General features: G+C 42.0%; 1 protein-coding gene across 5 annotated transcripts in view; it reads left to right on the top strand.

Moving 5' to 3' along the window:
- The window catches only part of zswim8 (zinc finger, SWIM-type containing 8), a 161,910-nt gene that overhangs the window by 5,157 nt on the left and 139,207 nt on the right, over positions 1–17,546 (top strand). For all 5 annotated transcript variants that reach the window (XM_061911047.1, XM_061911046.1, XM_061911045.1 and 2 more), the window contains exons 2-3: positions 5,191–5,344; positions 16,453–16,547. In XM_061911047.1, the coding sequence (XP_061767031.1) occupies positions 5,191–5,344; positions 16,453–16,547 (249 nt within the window). The remainder of the gene's footprint in view (positions 1–5,190; positions 5,345–16,452; positions 16,548–17,546) is intronic.

The raw sequence follows: 17,546 nt of genomic DNA, 5'->3' as shown, positions 1-17,546 counted from the left end.
CCGAAAGGGTAAGATCATGGGTACAAGCAGCCGAAATGAGTTTCCTCCGCCGTGTGGCGGGGCTCTCCCTTAGAGATAGGGTGAGAAGCTCTGCCATCCGGAAGGAACTCAAAGTAAAGCCGCTGCTCTTCCACATCAAGAGGAGCCAGATGAAGTGGTTCGGGCATCTGGTCAGGATGCCACCCGAACGCCTCCCTTGGGAGGTGTTGAGGGCACGTCCAACCGGTAGGAGGCCACGGGGAAGACCCAGGACACGTTGGGAAGACTATGTCTCCCGGCTGGCCTGGGAACGCCTCGGTATCCCCCGGGAAGAGCTAGTTGAAGTGGCTGGGGAGAGGGAAGCCTGGGCTTCCCTGCTTAGGCTGCTGTCCCCGCGACCCGACCTCGGATAAGTGGAAGAAGATGGATGGATGGATGGATGGATGGCCTGAAATTCCCCCAAAGTGTTCATTCAATCCAGTTAACCTCAGATCTTTTTACAAGCCATTCCAAGACTAGGGAGCAGCAGGAGATCACTTCCTTGTATTTGATTAGTGAATAAATGCATGACGCAAGATACACCATTTCACTTTTAATATGTACCTCTACTCGCTATATATAGTGTCAAAGTGACTAAAGTGCATCTCAGATCATTTCTGCTTGGTCTTATTCTCTGTCAAACCAGGCGCACATGAGGTGTGTTGTGAAGCGGAGTTGCGCCACACCTACAGTTATGCTACACTGACACATTTCCATTATCATTTGTTTAAGCAGAGAAGCCCAGACTTTCCTCCCCCAGCCACTTCGGCCAGCTCCTCCTGGGGGATCCCGAGGCGTTCCCAAGCCAGCTGGGAAACATAGTCTTCCCAACGTGTCCTTGGTCTTCCCCGTAGCCTCTACCGGTCGGACGTGCCCTAAACAACTCCCTAGGGAGGATTTCGGGTGGCATCCTGACCAGATGCCCGAACCACCTCAGCTGGCTCATCTCGATGTGGAGGAGCAGCAGCTTTACTTCTAGCCCATCCCGGGTGACAGAGCTTCTCACCCTATCTCTAAGGGACAGCCCCGCCACCCAGATTTTAAAATCTCCTGATGATTGAGGGAACCCCTCATGAAACAGTTCTGTAGAGATGAAGTAGTCTTGTGATTTTTCCCACACATACATATTTATATATATATATATATGTATATATATGTGTGTTTATATATATAAATATATATATATATATATATATATATATATATACATATACATTTATACATATATTATTTACAAACCCCGTTTCCATACGAGGTGGGAAATTGTGTTAGATGTAAATATAAACGGAATACAATGATTTGCAAATCCTTTTTAACCCATATTCAATTGAATGCACTTCAAAGACAAGATATTTGATGTTCAAACTAATAAACTTTATTTTTTTTTGCAAATTAACTTAGAATTTCATGGCTGCAACACGTGCCAAAGTAGTTGGGATAGGGCATGTTCACCACTGTGTTACATCACCTTTTCTTTTAACAACACTCAATAAACGTTTGGGAACTGAGGAAACTAATAGTTGAAGCTTTGAAAGTGGAATTCTTTCCCATTCTTGTTTTATGTAGAGCTTCAGTCTTTCAATAGTCTGGGGTTTCCGCTGTCGTATTTTACACTTCATAATGCGCCACACATTTTCGATGGGAGACAGGTCTGGACTGCAGGCGGGCCAGGAAAGTAGCCGCACTCTTTTTTTTTTTATGAACCCACACTGTTGTAACACTTGTGTTGCGGAAATAAGCAGGGGTGTCTATGATAACGTTGCGTGTATGACAACATATGTTGTTCCAAAACCTGTATGGACCTTTCAGCATTAATGGTGCCTTCACAGATGTGTAAGTTACCCATGCTTTTGGCACTAATGCACCCCTATACCATCACAGATGCTGGTTTTTGAACTTTGCGCCTATAACAATCCGAATGGTTATTTTCCTATTTGTTCTGGAGGACACCACATCCTCTGTTTCCAAATCTAATTTAAAATGTGGACTCGTCAGACCACAGAACACCTTTCCACTTTGCATCAGTCCATCTTAGGGGAATTCGGGCCCAGCCAAGCCGGCGGCGTTTCAGGATATTGTTGATAAATGGGTTTGGCTTTGCATAGTCGAGTTTTAACTTGCACTTACAGATGTAGCGACCAACTGTAGTTACTGACAGTGGTTTTATTAAGTGTTCCTGAACCCATCCTTTACACACTGATGTCGGTTTTTGATGCAGTACCGCCTGAGGGATCAAAAGTCCGTAATATCATCGCTTACGTGTAGTGGTTTCTCCAGATTCTCTGACTTTTTTGATGATTTTATGAACCGTAGATAGTAAAATCCCTAAATCCCTTGCAATAGCTCTTTGAGAAATGTTGTTCTATAACTATTCGACAATTTGCTTACAAAGTGGTGACCCTCACCCCATCATTGTTTGTGAATTAATTAGCATTTCATGTAAGCTGCTTTTATCCAATCATGGCACCCGACTGTTCCCAATTAGCCTGCACCCCTGTGGGATGTTCCAAATAAGTGTTTGATGAGCATCCCTCAACTTTATCAGTATTTATTGCCACCTTTCCCAACTTCTTTGTCACGTGTTGCTGGCATCCAACACAATTTCCCAACTCATATGGAAACGGGGTTTGTATATATATATATATATATATATATATATATACATATATACAAGTGGGTACAGAAAGTATTCAGACCCCCTTAAATTTTTTACTCTTTGTTAAATTGTAGCCATGTGCTAAAATCATTTAAGTTAATTTTTTTCCTTATTAATGTATACACAGCACTCCATATTGACAGAAAAACACAGAATTGTAGACATTTTTACAGATTTATTAAAAAAGAAAAACTGAAATATCACATGGACATAAGTATTCAGACCCTTTGCTCAGTATTGAGTGGAAGCACCCTTTTGAGTTAATACAGCCGTGAGTCTTCTTGGGAATGATGCAACTAGTTTTTCCCACCTGGATTTGGGGATTCTCTGCCATTCCTCCTTGCAGATCCTCTCCAGTTCTGTCAGGTTGAATGGTGAACGTTGGTGGACAGCCATTTTGAGGTCTCTCCAGAGATGCTCAATTGGGTTCAAGTCAGGGCTCTGGCTGGGCCATTCAAGTACAGTCACAGAGTTGTTCCGAAGCCACTCCTTCGTCATTTTAGCTCTGTGCTTAGGGTCATTGTCTTGTTGGAAGGTGAACCGTCGGCCCAGTCTGAGGTCCATAGCACTCTGGAAAAGGTTTTCGTCCAGGATATCTCTGTACTTGGGGGCATTCATCTTTCCTTCAATTGCAACCAGTCGTCCTGTCCCTGCAGCTGCAAAACATCCCCACAGCATGATGCTCCCACCACCACACTTGACTGTAGGGATGGTGTTGGGCAGGTGATGAGCGGTGCCTGGTTTTCTCCACACATACCGCTTAGAATTAAGGCCAAAAAGTTCTATGTTTGTCTCAACAGACCAGAGAATCTTATTTATCATAGTCTGGGAGTCCTTCATGTGTTTTTTGGCAAATTCTATGCGGGCTTTCATGTGTCTTACTCTGAGGAGAGGCTTCCGTCCGCCCATTCTGCCATAAAGACCTGACTGGTGGAGTGTTGTAGTGATGGTTGACTTTCTGGAACTTTCTCCCATCTCCTCACTGCATCTCTGGAGTTCAGCCATTGTGATCATTGGGTTCTTCTTTACCTCTCTCACCAAGGCTCTTCTCCCCCTATTGCTCAGTTTGGTTGACGGCCAGCTCTTGAAAGAGTTCTTGTCATCCCATATGTCTTCCATTTAAGGATTATGGAGGCCACTGTGCTCTTGGGAACTTTAAGTGCAGCAGAAATGTTTTTGTATCCATGGCCAGATCTGTGCCTTGCCACAATTCTGTCTCTGAGCTCTTCAGGCAGTTCCTTCGACCTCATGATTCTCATCTGCTCTGACATGCACTGTGAGCTGTAAGGTCTTATATAGACAGGTGTGTGGCTGGCTTAATCAAGTCCAATCATTAGAATTAAACACAGCTGGACTCCAATGAAGGTGTAGAACCATCTCATGGATGATCAGAAGAAATGGACAGTACCTGAGGTAAATATACAAGTGCCACAGCAAAGGGTTTGAATACTTATGTCCATGTGATATTTCAGTTTTTCTTTTTTAATAAATCTGTAAAAATGTCTAAAATTCTATGCTTTTCTGTCAATATAGGTTGCTGGGTGTACATTAAAAGGGAAAAAAATGAACTTAAATGATTTTAGCACATGGCTGCAATTTAACAAAGAGTAAAAAATTTAAGGGGGTCTGAATACTTTCCGTACCCACTATATATATATATGTATATATATATATATATATATATATATATATATACATATATATATAATTTATATTTATATATATGTATATATATATATATATATATAAATATATATATATATATATATATATATATATATGTCTACATTTGTATGTTTAGATAAAGAATAGAATAGAGTTTTATTGTCATTATTGCAATGAACAGGTTCAAAGAACAACGAAATTGGAGCAGATCCTCATATGGTAATATAAATAGTAAAAAAAGATAGAGATGAGAGATGTATCTATGTATATGTATATATATATCCACACAGATGCATATATGCATGCATATGAATATATATACACACATACATATAACATTATTGCACATTGTAGTCCGAAAAAATAGAAACATTTTTATAAACATTACACATGAGGACATAATGGACATATTGTGCTCACTCAGTGCCTGTTTAATGCTACTATGGCTCTTGGGTCAAAGCTGGTTTTTAGTCTGTTGGTGCTCGCTTTTAGCACCCTGTAGCGTCTGCCTGAGGGTAGTAGTTCCAGGTGGCTGTGCCCGGGGTGGAATGGGTCTTTCAGGAATGTATGTGTATATATATATATATATATATATATATATATATATACACATACATTATATATACCACCATACATATATATATATATATATATATATATGTAAATACTGTATATATATGTAAATGTGTATGTGTATATATGTAAATGTGAATGTGTATATATGTGTATATATATATATACATACATACATACATCCATATGTATGTTTAAAAAACATGGCTGTTAAATTCAAATTTGTTGGTAAAGTGCCACTAAAATGCATTTTATTATGTTGTCTTTAATTTCATTAGATGGTCATGTGATTCCATTGGTGGAGTTGTCAGCAAAACAAGTAGCCTTTCACATTCCATTTGAGGTAGTGGAGAAAGTGTACCCTCCTGTGCCAGAACAACTCCAACTTCGAATTGCATACTGGAGCTTTCCTGAAAATGAGGAAGACATCAGGTGAGTACACATACACTCAAAGTTTGAAATAGTGTAGTCCCATATAACGCAACGTTCTATATTACGCAATCGTGCCGTGGGCCCTGAATTTTTGCCCATTTCCATGGTGATTTTTTTCCACCATAGTTAAAAGTCTCCAAAAAGAAGGAATTAAAAAGAAAAATTGAATAAATATAACCAAAATATTAACAGATTGATGTTCAATACTGGTGGATAGTGCCTGCCCCATTCTGTGACGTGGGAGCACCATCCACGATTCACGTCACGACACGTAGGCGCATTATCCACCAAGCAGGTTTTGGCAGCCGAATTAAGTGCATAAGTTATCAATATCAAAAGTCAGTCACGGCCCTGGAAGTCGGCTTAAAGAGGCTTGAGACCCAAAATTTGGACACTGTAATGATACTGGATTTTCAGAACATTATTGATTTCTCAAAGTGCCAATGAAATGGACTCTTGAAGCAGCGCTCAATTATTCATGTATACTTAATAATTAAACTTATTCTTGAACAAACAACAGAAGGTATCGGGATAATGCATGCATTGTGAAATATTGTCTTTTTCCTCATTAAACCTGGTTTGAGGAACATTTTATTGTATTCATTTTGTATTGTATTGTAAAAAATAAGAATTTCTATATAATGAGAGGTGGCTATATGAAGTTCTACTCCAGATCAAAGTATTTAAACCGGTAATTGTTAGGTGTTGGATAATTTCCGTAGCACGGCCGTTTTAGAGCACTTTATTAGGATCCAACCTGTAAAGTGTGTATGTCTGTTCATGGTACACAAAGAGGTGTTTCTGTTCTTGATTTTAGAAATTTGTATTATATTTTCAGCAAGGGTTGAAACGGTTAATGGTATAATGATAATCTGCGGTAAAATAATACAGCTTAAATGTTTAAAGGGGAACATTATCACAATTTCTGAAGGATTAAAACCAATAAAAATCAGTTCCCAGTTTGTTTTTTTTTTCGAAGTTTTTCTCAAAATTTTACCCATCACGCAATATCCCAAAAAATGGCTTCAAAGTGCCTGATTTTCACCATCGGTGTATCCACTCTTCCATTATCCTGTGACGTCACAGCGTGAAACCACCATAAACAAACATGGCGGATAGCACAGAAAGGTATAGCCATAGTAGCTCGGATTCAAACTCGGATTTCAGCGGCGTAAGCGATTTAACAGATTATGTATGTATTGAAACGGATGGTTGGAGTGTTGAGGCAGGTAGCGAAAACGAAATTGAAGAAGAAACTGAAGCTATTGAGCCATATCACGACAGACAGCAGCACGGGAGGAAGCGAGGACGAATTCGGCGATCGGCTTCTAACCAACGATTGTTATGTTTTTGTTTGGCAATAAATGTGGGTGGAGCGAAAGGCTGGATGCAAATATAGCTACAAATGAGGCATAATGATGCAATATGTACATACAGCTAGCCTAAATAGCATTTTAGCATCGATTAGCTTGCAGTCATGCCGTGACCAAATATGTCTGATTAGCACACTCCACATAAGTTAATAACATCAACAAAATTCACCTTTGTGCATTCATGCACAACGTTATAAGTTTGGTGGACAAAATGAGACAGAAAAAGAAGTGGCATAAATCACGTCTTAGCCAAGACATCCAGGGGGTTTACTTCGCTCGTCTGCTGGAACAGACTGCCGTCGTCCCTGAATAGCTCACGCACTCAGGCAGATTCAGTGGTGGTCTATTTTCCAATATTGCAGATTTCTTTGACTTTATCGTTGGAAATGCATCTGCTTTGAGTGTTGCAGGGTATCCACACATTCTTGCCATCTCTGTCGTAGCATAGCTGTCGTCGGTAAAGTGTGCGGAACAAACGAGGGACTTTCGCATCTTTTGGCCACTGGTGCAACTTGAATCCGTCTCTGTTCATGTTGTTACACTGTCCGACAACACACCGACGAGGCATGATGTCTCCAAGGTACGGGAAAACAGTCGAAAAAACGGAAAATAACAGAGCTGATTTGACTTGGTGCATGTTATAAGATTGAGAAAATGGCGGATTGCTTCATGTTGTGACGTATACGTTTATGTGACGTCATCGCTCCGACAGGCTATCAATTGAAAGGCGTTTTAATCGCCAAATTAACCCTTTTAGAGTTTCGGAAATCGGTTTAAAAAACATATGGTCTTTTTTCTGCAACATCAAGGTATATATTGACGCTTACATAGGTCTGGTGATAATGTTCCCCTTTAATTATTGAAAACCACCATCCACAAGAATACAGTGAGTGCCAAGTAAGTCAACTTGTAGCTAATGATGGAAAGTGTTTGAAAAGTCATGGTTGATCTGTCATTCTTTTTTTTATAGTTACACTTAATTGTTACTTAAAGTTACTTGGTGGGTGCTATCGGTGGGAGCGAGTAGTATGTGCACACGACATATACTGTGGCATAAAAAAAAATGTACTTCTGTTAAGTGTTTTGTGATTGTAATGACCACTGCTACTTCATAGGGTTGAAACCAAGTGTTAAAAACATATCCCAGCAGAAACACTGCAAAAAGTTTCGTTTTAACAAGAGTAATGTTAGGGTTTGTGTGGCAGTTTGTGTGTGTCAGTCAGATGATCGTATTAATCAGCATCAAATAAAAATAATTATACATTTGCTTTTCCCTTATTTACAAAGTGGGCGTGAAACTTGCAAGTTCAATGCCACAGCTACATCATCTATCACCATTACACATTCACTACAACATTATCAAAAGGCATCTGCTTATGCTCCCTGGTCAAAAATTGCAAACAATCTCACTGCAGCCCTGTCATATTTCAAACAGTTAAGAGGTGTCTTCTGATATGTGTAAGACTAGATCTCTATATGAACACCATTTTTATATACATACCCAAAAAGTGCAGTTACATCTTACGGCCATCAAGTGCCATCTTGCACACATTAATTTGTAATTATTTATGTTATTTTTTAGTGTCTGCCTATTATTTAGTTAATAATGCTTGTGTTGCATTCATATGCACATTTACATTTTTACTTGAGGTACATGAACCAGTTATCTAAATAAATTTTCTGCAAAGGACGTCATTTTGAATGTGTTATTTATTTTTTAAATAAACCATATTTAAAAGATTTCAGTATAAATATTTTAGAACATTTTTAGCAAAATGTAAAATACTGTAATAATAATGATAAACCATGATAAAAATGTTCATACCATTACATCCCTAGTCTAGGCATTCAAACTTATCTTGAATTTATGCAATGAAGTTGCAAAATAGATTGAAAGATGGTATTTGAGAACCAATCATAAAAGAGTGTAAAGAATTTAGTACAGTGATACCTTGGTTTTCATTCTAAACTGTTCGAAAAGGTCCAAAGACCCAGAGACTTGTGCGTAAATGTGGAAAAGGTATATTCTTTGGCTTTGATTAATCGTTTAATGACTAACAAACATTTATAAAAATTCGGACTGCAATAAGTGCCTGATACTGCCGTACATAACTCCCGCACGACCTCTGCAATAGAGCACACATGAGAGTGGTAATGTGTGGATGCAGTGAGCAAAGCGGTGAAGAATGAAGGTTATGGCAAGCAGAAATGTCAGTGTTTATTTCAAATATTTGAGGCTTGAGGCTATATAGTGTGTTTAGCTAACACACTATATTGGCTACAATGTAGCTGGAGTGAATGAATGATGGGTTCTTACTTCTCTGTGAAGCGCTTTGAGTGTCTAAAAAAGCGCTATCAATCAATCAATTAATCAATGTTTACTTATATAGCCCTAAATCACTAGTGTCTCAAAGGGCTGCACAAACCACAACACAAACCACTACGACATCCTCGGTAGGCCCACGTAAGGGCAAGGAAAACTCACACCCAGTGGGACGTCGGTGACAATGATGACTATGAGAACCTTGGAGAGGACGAAAGCAATGGATGTCGAGCGGGTCTAACATGATACTGTGAAAGTTCGATCCATAATAGAGCCAACACAGCCGCGATATAAAAAAAAAAAATATATATATATATATATATATGTATATGTATATATATATATATATATATTCCGATCTATCAAAGGTCTTAACTAATTTTCTTTTTATGCCACATCAATGTGGAATGCACTCCCAACAGGTGTAAAAGAAAGTGGATCTCTATCCTCCTTCAAAAGCGCACTAAAATAACACTTCCAGGCAACTTCAACCCTAAACTAACACCCTCCCCCCTCCACATCCCACCTCCCCGCATTGTAAATAATCAAATGTATATACTTTTTCTTATGCTTTCTGATCTCTCTATGTCCACTACTTGCTATACATATCCTACGAAGTCAGACCTACACTGTTTAAATGTCCATTTCTCAGATGATGCAATTGTTGATGACTGAGGCGCTAATATCAACCAAACCTACCCCCCCTCCACATCCCACCCCCCGGATTTTAAATAATGTAAATAATTCAATATATATACTCTGATGATTAACTTGTGTGATGACTGTATTACCGTATGCTGATAGTACAAACCCTGTTTCCATATGAGTTGGGAAATTGTGTTAGGTGTAAATATAAACGTAATACAGTGATTTGTGAATCATTTTAAAACCATATTCCGTTGAATATGCTACAAAGGCAATGTACCGTGGGGGCACAAAAGTATTTAGTCAGCCACTGATTGTGCAAGTTCTCCCACTTAAAATGATGACGGAGGTCTGCAATTTTCATCATAGGTACACTTCGACTGTGAGAGACAGAATGTGAAAAGAAAATTGAGGAATTCACATTGTAGGAATTTTTAAGAATTTATTTGTAAATTGTGGTAAAAAATAAGTATTTGGTCAATAACAAAAATTCCACTCAATACTTTGTAATATAAGCTTTTATGGCAATAATAGAGGTCAAACCATTACTATAGGTCTTTACCAGGTTTGCACGCACAGTAGCTGGTATTTTGGCCCGTTCCTCTATGCAGATCTTCTCGAGAGCAGTGATGTTTTGGGGCTGTCGCCGAGCAACACAGACTTTCAACTCTCTCCACAGAAATTTTCTATGGGGTTGAGGTCTGGAGACTGGTTAGGCCACTCCAGGACTTTCAAATGCTTCTTACGGAGCCACTCCTTCATTGCCTGGGTGGTGTGTTTTGGATCATTGTCACGCTGGAAGACCCAGCCACGTTTCATCTTCAAAGCTCTCACTGATGGAAAGAGGTTTTGGCTCAAAATCTCACTATACATGGCCCCATTCATTCTTTCCTTAACACGGATCAGTTGTCCTGTCCCCTTAGCAGAAGAACAGCCCCAAAGCATGATGTTTCCACCCCCATGCTTCACAGTAAGTATGGTGTTCTTGGGATGCAACTCAGTATTCTTCTTCCTCCAAACACGGCGAGTTGAGTTTATACCAAAAAGTTCTATTTTGGTTTCATCTGAGCACATGACATTCTCCCAATCCTCTGCTGTATCATCCTTGTGCTCTCTGGCAGACATCAGAGGGGCCTGGACATGCACTGGCTTAAGCAGGGGGACACGTCTGGCTTTTGGTACTTTCCTGGCCCGCCTGCTGTCCAGACCTGTCTCCCATCAAAAATGTGTGGCGCATTATGAAGCGTAAAATACGATAGCGGAGACCCCAGACTGTGGAATGACTGAAGCTCTACATAAAACAAGAATGGGAAAGAATTCCACTTTCAAAGCTTCAACAATTAGTTTCCTCAGTTCCCAAACGTTTATTGAGTGTTGTTAAAAGAAAAGGTGATGTAACACAGTGGCGAACATGCCCTTTCCCAACTACTTTGGCACGTGTTGTAGCCATGAAATTCTAAGTTAATTATTATTTGCAAAAAAAAAAAAAATGTAATGTGTTTGAACATGAAATATGTTGTCTTTGTAGTGCATTCAATTGAATATTGGTTGAAAAGGATTTGCAAATAATTGTATTCCGTTTATATTTACATCTAACACATATTCCCAACTCATATGGAAATGGGGTTTGTATATATTTGTACCATGAATTGATTAAAGGGGAACATTATCACCAGACTAATGTAAGCGTCGATTTCCGAACTCTAAATGGGTGAATTTTGGCGAATTAAACGCCTTTCTGTTCATCGCTCATGTGGTGATGACGTCAGAACGTGACGTCTCCAAGGTAATACAGCCGCCATTTTCATTTTCAACATATTACAAACACCGGGTCTCAGCTCTGTTATTTTCCATTTTTTCGACTTTTTTTTTGGAACTTTGGAGACATCATGCCTCATTGGTGTGTTGTCGGAGGGTGTAACAACACTAACAGGGAGGGATTCAAGTTGCACCACTGGGCCGAAGATGCGAAAGTGTCTGCCGCCAGACCCCCATTGAATGTACCAAAGTGTCTATACATTTTACCGGCGATGATAGACATGGCACAGAGATGTATGGATAACCTGCAGATGCATTTGCAACAATAAATTCAACAAAATCACAAAGGTAAGTTTTGTTGATGTTGACTTATGTGCTAATCAGACATATTTGGTTGCGGCGTGACTGCCAGCTAATCAATGCTAACATGCTACGCTAATCGACGCTAACATGCTATTTACCGGCGGTGCTAAAGCAGACATGGCACAGAGATGTATAGATAACCTGCAAATGCGTTTGCAAGTATAAAGTCAACGAATTAACAAAGGTGATGTTGATGTTGACTGCCAGCTAATCGATGCTAACATGCTACGCTAATCGATGCTAACATGCTATTTACCGGCGGTGCTAAAGCAGACATGGCACAGAGATGTATGGATAACCTGCAGATGCATTTGCAACTATATTACGTTTACTTCCACCTGCATTTAATGCGAAAAAAACACTTATCAATCGAAGTATTTAAGTTGCTCCAGTGTCACAAGATGCGAAAGTCCTGATCGTTTGGTCCACACATTTTACTGGCGATGCTAACGCAGCTATTCGGCCATGCTATGGCTATGAATAGCATCAATAGCTATTCGCTCAGTAGCTTCAGTTTCTTCTTCAATACTTTCATACTCCAACCATCCGTTTCAATACATGCGTAATCTGTTAAATTGCTTAAGTCGCTGAAATCCGATTCTGAATCCGAGCTAATGTCTCTATATCTTGCTGTGGTATTCGCCGTTGTTTGTTTACATTGGCAGCACTGTATGGCGTCACAGGGAAATGGATAGCCGCATCGCAAATAGCGAAAATCAAGCACTTCAAAGCTTTTTTTTAGGGATATTCGGAGATCGGTAAAATTTTGAAAAAAACTTCAAAAAATAAGACAAGCCACTGGGAACTGATTTTTTATTGTTTTTAACCCTTTTGAAATTGTGATAATGTTCCCCTTTAACGTAGACACCCCGACTTAAACAAGTAACATCAATTTAGCTGTCAATTGTACAGACTATGTACTGTACTGTGCAATCTACTAATAAAAGTTTCAATCAATCAATTAATCAGCTGCAGCTAATCAACAGCGTATACAAAAACTGAGGCGAACTTTGGGGAAAATTTCCGTCAAATTAAGGGTTTCCTGAAAAAACTTTTTCACTTCTGATACGGTACCAATATTATAGCCTCAAGTGTTGGCCGATGCCAACATTGATTAGATACGATATCGCCAGAGATTATAAAACCTTATCATTTTGTATTGTGGAACATCACAGAAAAGCCTGATCAAATGAAATTTATCCATCAGATAACACTGGTAGGTATGAAAAACACTAATCTATATGCAGTCTGGAATTTACTTATGCTGTCTTAAGTAGTTTTTTCGCAATACGTAGTGGCCAAAATAATTTATAAAGTTAAGCACACAATGCAGTAACTTCAATGATGTGGACACGTTTGTTAATGGATACTTTCTAATACGCTTCTGCGTTGGACACTTTTTGTGTGTTCGTAATATGGAACTATATTTCCTTTACACTTGTTTAAATTTACAAATGTCCATCCATCCATCTTCTTCCGCTTATCCGAGGTCGGGTCGCGGGGGAAGCAGCCTAAGCAGGGAAGCAGAGAATTCCCTCTCCCCAGCCACTTCGTCTAGCTCTTCCCGGGGGATCCCGAGGCGTTCCCAGGCCCATCCCAGGCGTTCCCAGGCCAGCCGGTAGACATAGTCTTCCCAACGTGTCCTGGGTCTTTCCCGTGGGCTCCTACCGGTTGGTCGTGCCCTAAACACCTCCCTTGGGAGGTGTTCGTGTGGCATCCTGACCAGATTCTCGAACCACCTCATCTGGTTCCTCTCGATGTGGAGGAGCAGCGGCTTTACTTTGAGCTCCTCCCGGAGGACAGAGCTCCTCACCCTATCTCTAAGGGACAGCCCCGCCACCCGTCGGAGGAAACTCATTTCGGGCGCTTGTACCCGTGATCTTATCCTTTCGGTCATGACCCAAAGCTCATGACCATAGGTGAGGATGGTAAATTGAGAGCTTTGCCTTCCGGCTCAGCTCCTTCTTCACCACAATGGATCGATACAACGCCTGCATTACTGAAGACGCCGCACCGACCTGCCTCTGGATCTCACGATCCACTCTTCCCTCACTCGTGAACATGACTCCTATGTACTTGAACTCCTCCACTTGGGGCAGGGTCTCTTCCCCAACCCGGAGATGGCACTCCACCCTTTTCCGGGAGAGAACCATGGACTCGGACTTGGAGGTGCTGATTCTCATTCCGGTCGCTTCACACACTGCTGCGAACCGATCCAGTGAGAGCTGAAGATCCCGGCCAGATGAAGCCATCAGGACCACATCCTCTGCAAAAAGCAGAGACCTAATCCCGCGCCACCAAACCGGAACCCCTCAACGCCTTGACTGCGCCTAGAAATTCTGTCCATAAAAGTTATGAACAGAATCGGTGACAAAGGGCAGCCTTGGCAGGGTCTAACCCTCAGTGGAAATGTGTTCGACTTACTGCCGGCAATGCGGACCAAGCTCTGACACTGATCGTACAGGGAGCGGACCGCCACAATAAGACAGTCCGATACCCCATACTCTCTGAGCACTCCCCACAGGACTTCCCGAGGGACACGGTCAAATGCCTTCTCCAAGTCCACAAAGCACATGTAGACTGGTTGGGCAAACTCCCATGCACCCTTAAGTACCCTGCCGAGAGTATAGAGCTGGTCCACAGTTCCACAACCAGGACGAAAACCACATTGTTCCTCCTGAATCCGGGGTTCGACTATCTGGCGTAGCCTCCTCTCCAGTACACCTGAATAGACCTTACAGGAAGGCTGAGGAGTGTGTTCCCACGATAGTTGGAACACACACTCCGGTCCTCCTTCTTAAAGAGAGGAACCACCACCCCGGTCTGCCAATCCAGAGGCACCGCACCCGATGTCCATGCGATGCTGCAGAGTCTTGTCAACCAAGACAGCCCCACAGCATCCAGAGCCTTAAGGATTTCCGGGCGGATCTCATCCCCCCGAGGGCCTTACCGCCGAGGAGCTTTTTAACTACCTCAGCAACCTCAGCCCCAGAAATAGGAGAGCCCACCACAGATTCCCCAGGCACCGCTTCCTCATAGGAAGACGTGTTGGTGGGATTGAGGAGGTCTTCGAAGTATTCTCCCCACCTATCCACAACGTCCGCAGTCGAAGTCAGCAGAACACCATCCGCACCATACATGGTGTGGACAGTGCGCTGCTTCCCCTTCCTGAGGCGGCGGATGGTGGTCCAGAATCGCTTCGAAGCCGTCCGGAAGTCGTTTTCCATGGCTTCCTCGAACTCCTCCCATGTCCGAGTTTTTGCCTCCGCAACCGCTAAAGCCGCAACGCGTTTGGTCTTTCGGTACCTGTCCGCTGCCTCCAGAGTCCTATGAGCCAAAAGAACCCGATAGGACTCTTTTTTCAGCTTGACGGTATTCTTCACCACCGGTGTCCACCAACGGGTTCTCGGATTACCGCCACGACAGGCACCAACTACCTTGCGGTCACACCTCCAATCAGCTGCCTCGACAATAGAGGTGTGGAACATGGTACACTCGGACTCAATGTCCAGCACCTCCCTTGTGACATGTTCAAAGTTCTTCCGGAGGTGGGAATTGAAACTCTCTCTGACAGGAGACTCTGCCAGACGTTCCCAGCAGACCCCCCCCTGTGCGTCGAAGTGAGTCCGACTATATCCAGTCGGAACTTTTTCCACTTCGCGCACTAGCGCAGGCTCCTTCCCCCCCCAGTGAGGTGACGTTCCACGTCCCAACAGCTAGCTTCTGTAGCCGAGGATCGGACCGCCAAGTGCCCTTCCTTCGTCTGCCGCCCAGCTCACGATGCACCCTACCTCTATGGCCCCTGCTATGGGTGGTGAGCCCATTGGAGGGGTGACCCACACTACCTTTTCAGGCTGTGCCCGGCCGGGCCCCATGGGAACAGGCCCGGCCACCAGGCACTCGTCATCATGCCCCACCTCCGGGCATGGCTCCAGAGGGGGGCCCCGGTGACCCGCGTCCGGGCGAGGGAAATCTGGGTCCATGGTTTGTTTTCTTCATCATAAAAGTCTTCGAGTTGCTCTTTGTCTGATCCCTCACCTAGGACCTGTTTGTCTTGGGAGACCCTACCAGGGGGCATAAAGCCCCCGGACAACATAGCTCCTAGGATCAAACTCCTCTACCACGATAAGGTGGCAGCTCAGAGAGGAGATTTTACAAATGTGGTGTTTTAAAAATACAATATTGTTCAATTAAGGATAGTTACCATGTACTGTATGTTCAGCCTGTTAACTGTAGTGTAGCGGCTAGTCTACCATGTTTACCTTTCATAAATAACTTGACTTAAATATCAGAAAACACCAACCTTGTCTGCTCATTGGAAGAATTACACTGTTTTTTTTCTTCACATAATTAGATGTTAACTGGCTGTCCAGCTTTGCACAAGTAAACGGCTTGATTTTGAGCGCTTGTATTGCAGATGCTTGTTTTGTGGCTCATATCGGATTAGCATCCAAAATACAATATTGGCTAAGGACTCTTATCGAAAATCGAATCCTACAAAAAGTGGGACATACGAAAACCAAGATACGACTGTATATTTTATCAACTGTAAATCAACTGATGTGGTGGTCTCTATTGCTCTCATTCTAAACTTTGACTTTAATGTCTGTTTTTCCATTCCTCCATTCGTTGCCTCCTGAACACAGGTTATATTCATGCCTGGCCAATGGGAGTCCAGAAGAGTTTCAACGTGGCGAGCAATTGTACCGAATCAGAGCTGTCAAAGACCCTCTCCAAATTGGTAGGTTTAGTTGTCAGTCATATTTTCCTTCTTCTCAGAACCAATACAGATAACTTTTTTATATTTGGACATAAGAAAGAGTCAAACAATGGTGGCTTTCACACACTGGACTTGTACATTTGTCCTAACCAAATACCAATCATTTAATCAATCAAAGTGTATTTGTATTGCCATTAATCACAAGTGCCTCAAAAGGCTTCACAAACCCCAACAACATCCCCTAATCTCAATCCACTCTGAAAGCCCGTGCTTGGAAAAAGAAGAAACCTTAAGATGTGGGGATCCCTTCCAGGGTGACCGGCTGCAATGAATGCAGAGTGGGTACAGTTATTGAATTGTTACAGTCATGATAATGTGAAAGTCCAGTCCATCTGGGAGCCAGCAGAGTGTCATAGAAGGTCTTTTTCCAAAAAGACAAGTCAACAATGCAGAAAGGACACCAATTTAAGTGTAGATGAGTGGTCCACCCCAGGTCACGACTTGGAATAGCTTGTGCCTCCTCCAGACTGGTACCTCTCCAGACATTCTCTGTGACCACCTGGGAATCTGATCATGAAGGAGAGGGTGCAGAGCAGAAAAGAAAAGCTGCAAGTCATCTGGTCTAAAAGGGATCAATTTAAAGCAGGGGTCCCCAAACTATGGCCTGCGGGAAGGCCTAAGAAAAAAAATATATATGTATATTTATATATATTTTTTTAATTATTATTATTTTTTAAATCTTTCCTTTCTAATCCATTTTCTGCCGCTTGTTACTCTCGATGTTTCCTAGCCATTCCTTGACGCGTGTTTGGGGGTCATTGTCCTGTTGGAACACCCAACTTCTCCCAAGACCCAATGCAGCCCCAGAGTTTTAAAGTTTGGGGACCCCTGATTTGAAGGCTAGAGCATGTATACTATGAATGAGTTAAGATGGGCCCGAAATGCTTCTACTGAGGTAGCATCTCTAACTGTTGTTGGTAGGGCATTCCAGAATACTGGAGCCGAATGTAAAAAGCTCTA

The sequence above is a fragment of the Nerophis ophidion genome, linkage group LG09 (assembly GCF_033978795.1).
Source record: "Nerophis ophidion isolate RoL-2023_Sa linkage group LG09, RoL_Noph_v1.0, whole genome shotgun sequence".
Classification (NCBI taxonomy): domain Eukaryota; kingdom Metazoa; phylum Chordata; class Actinopteri; order Syngnathiformes; family Syngnathidae; genus Nerophis; species Nerophis ophidion.
The sequence above is the reverse complement of the archived record's forward strand: the minus strand, read 5'-3'. Positions and strand labels throughout refer to the sequence as shown.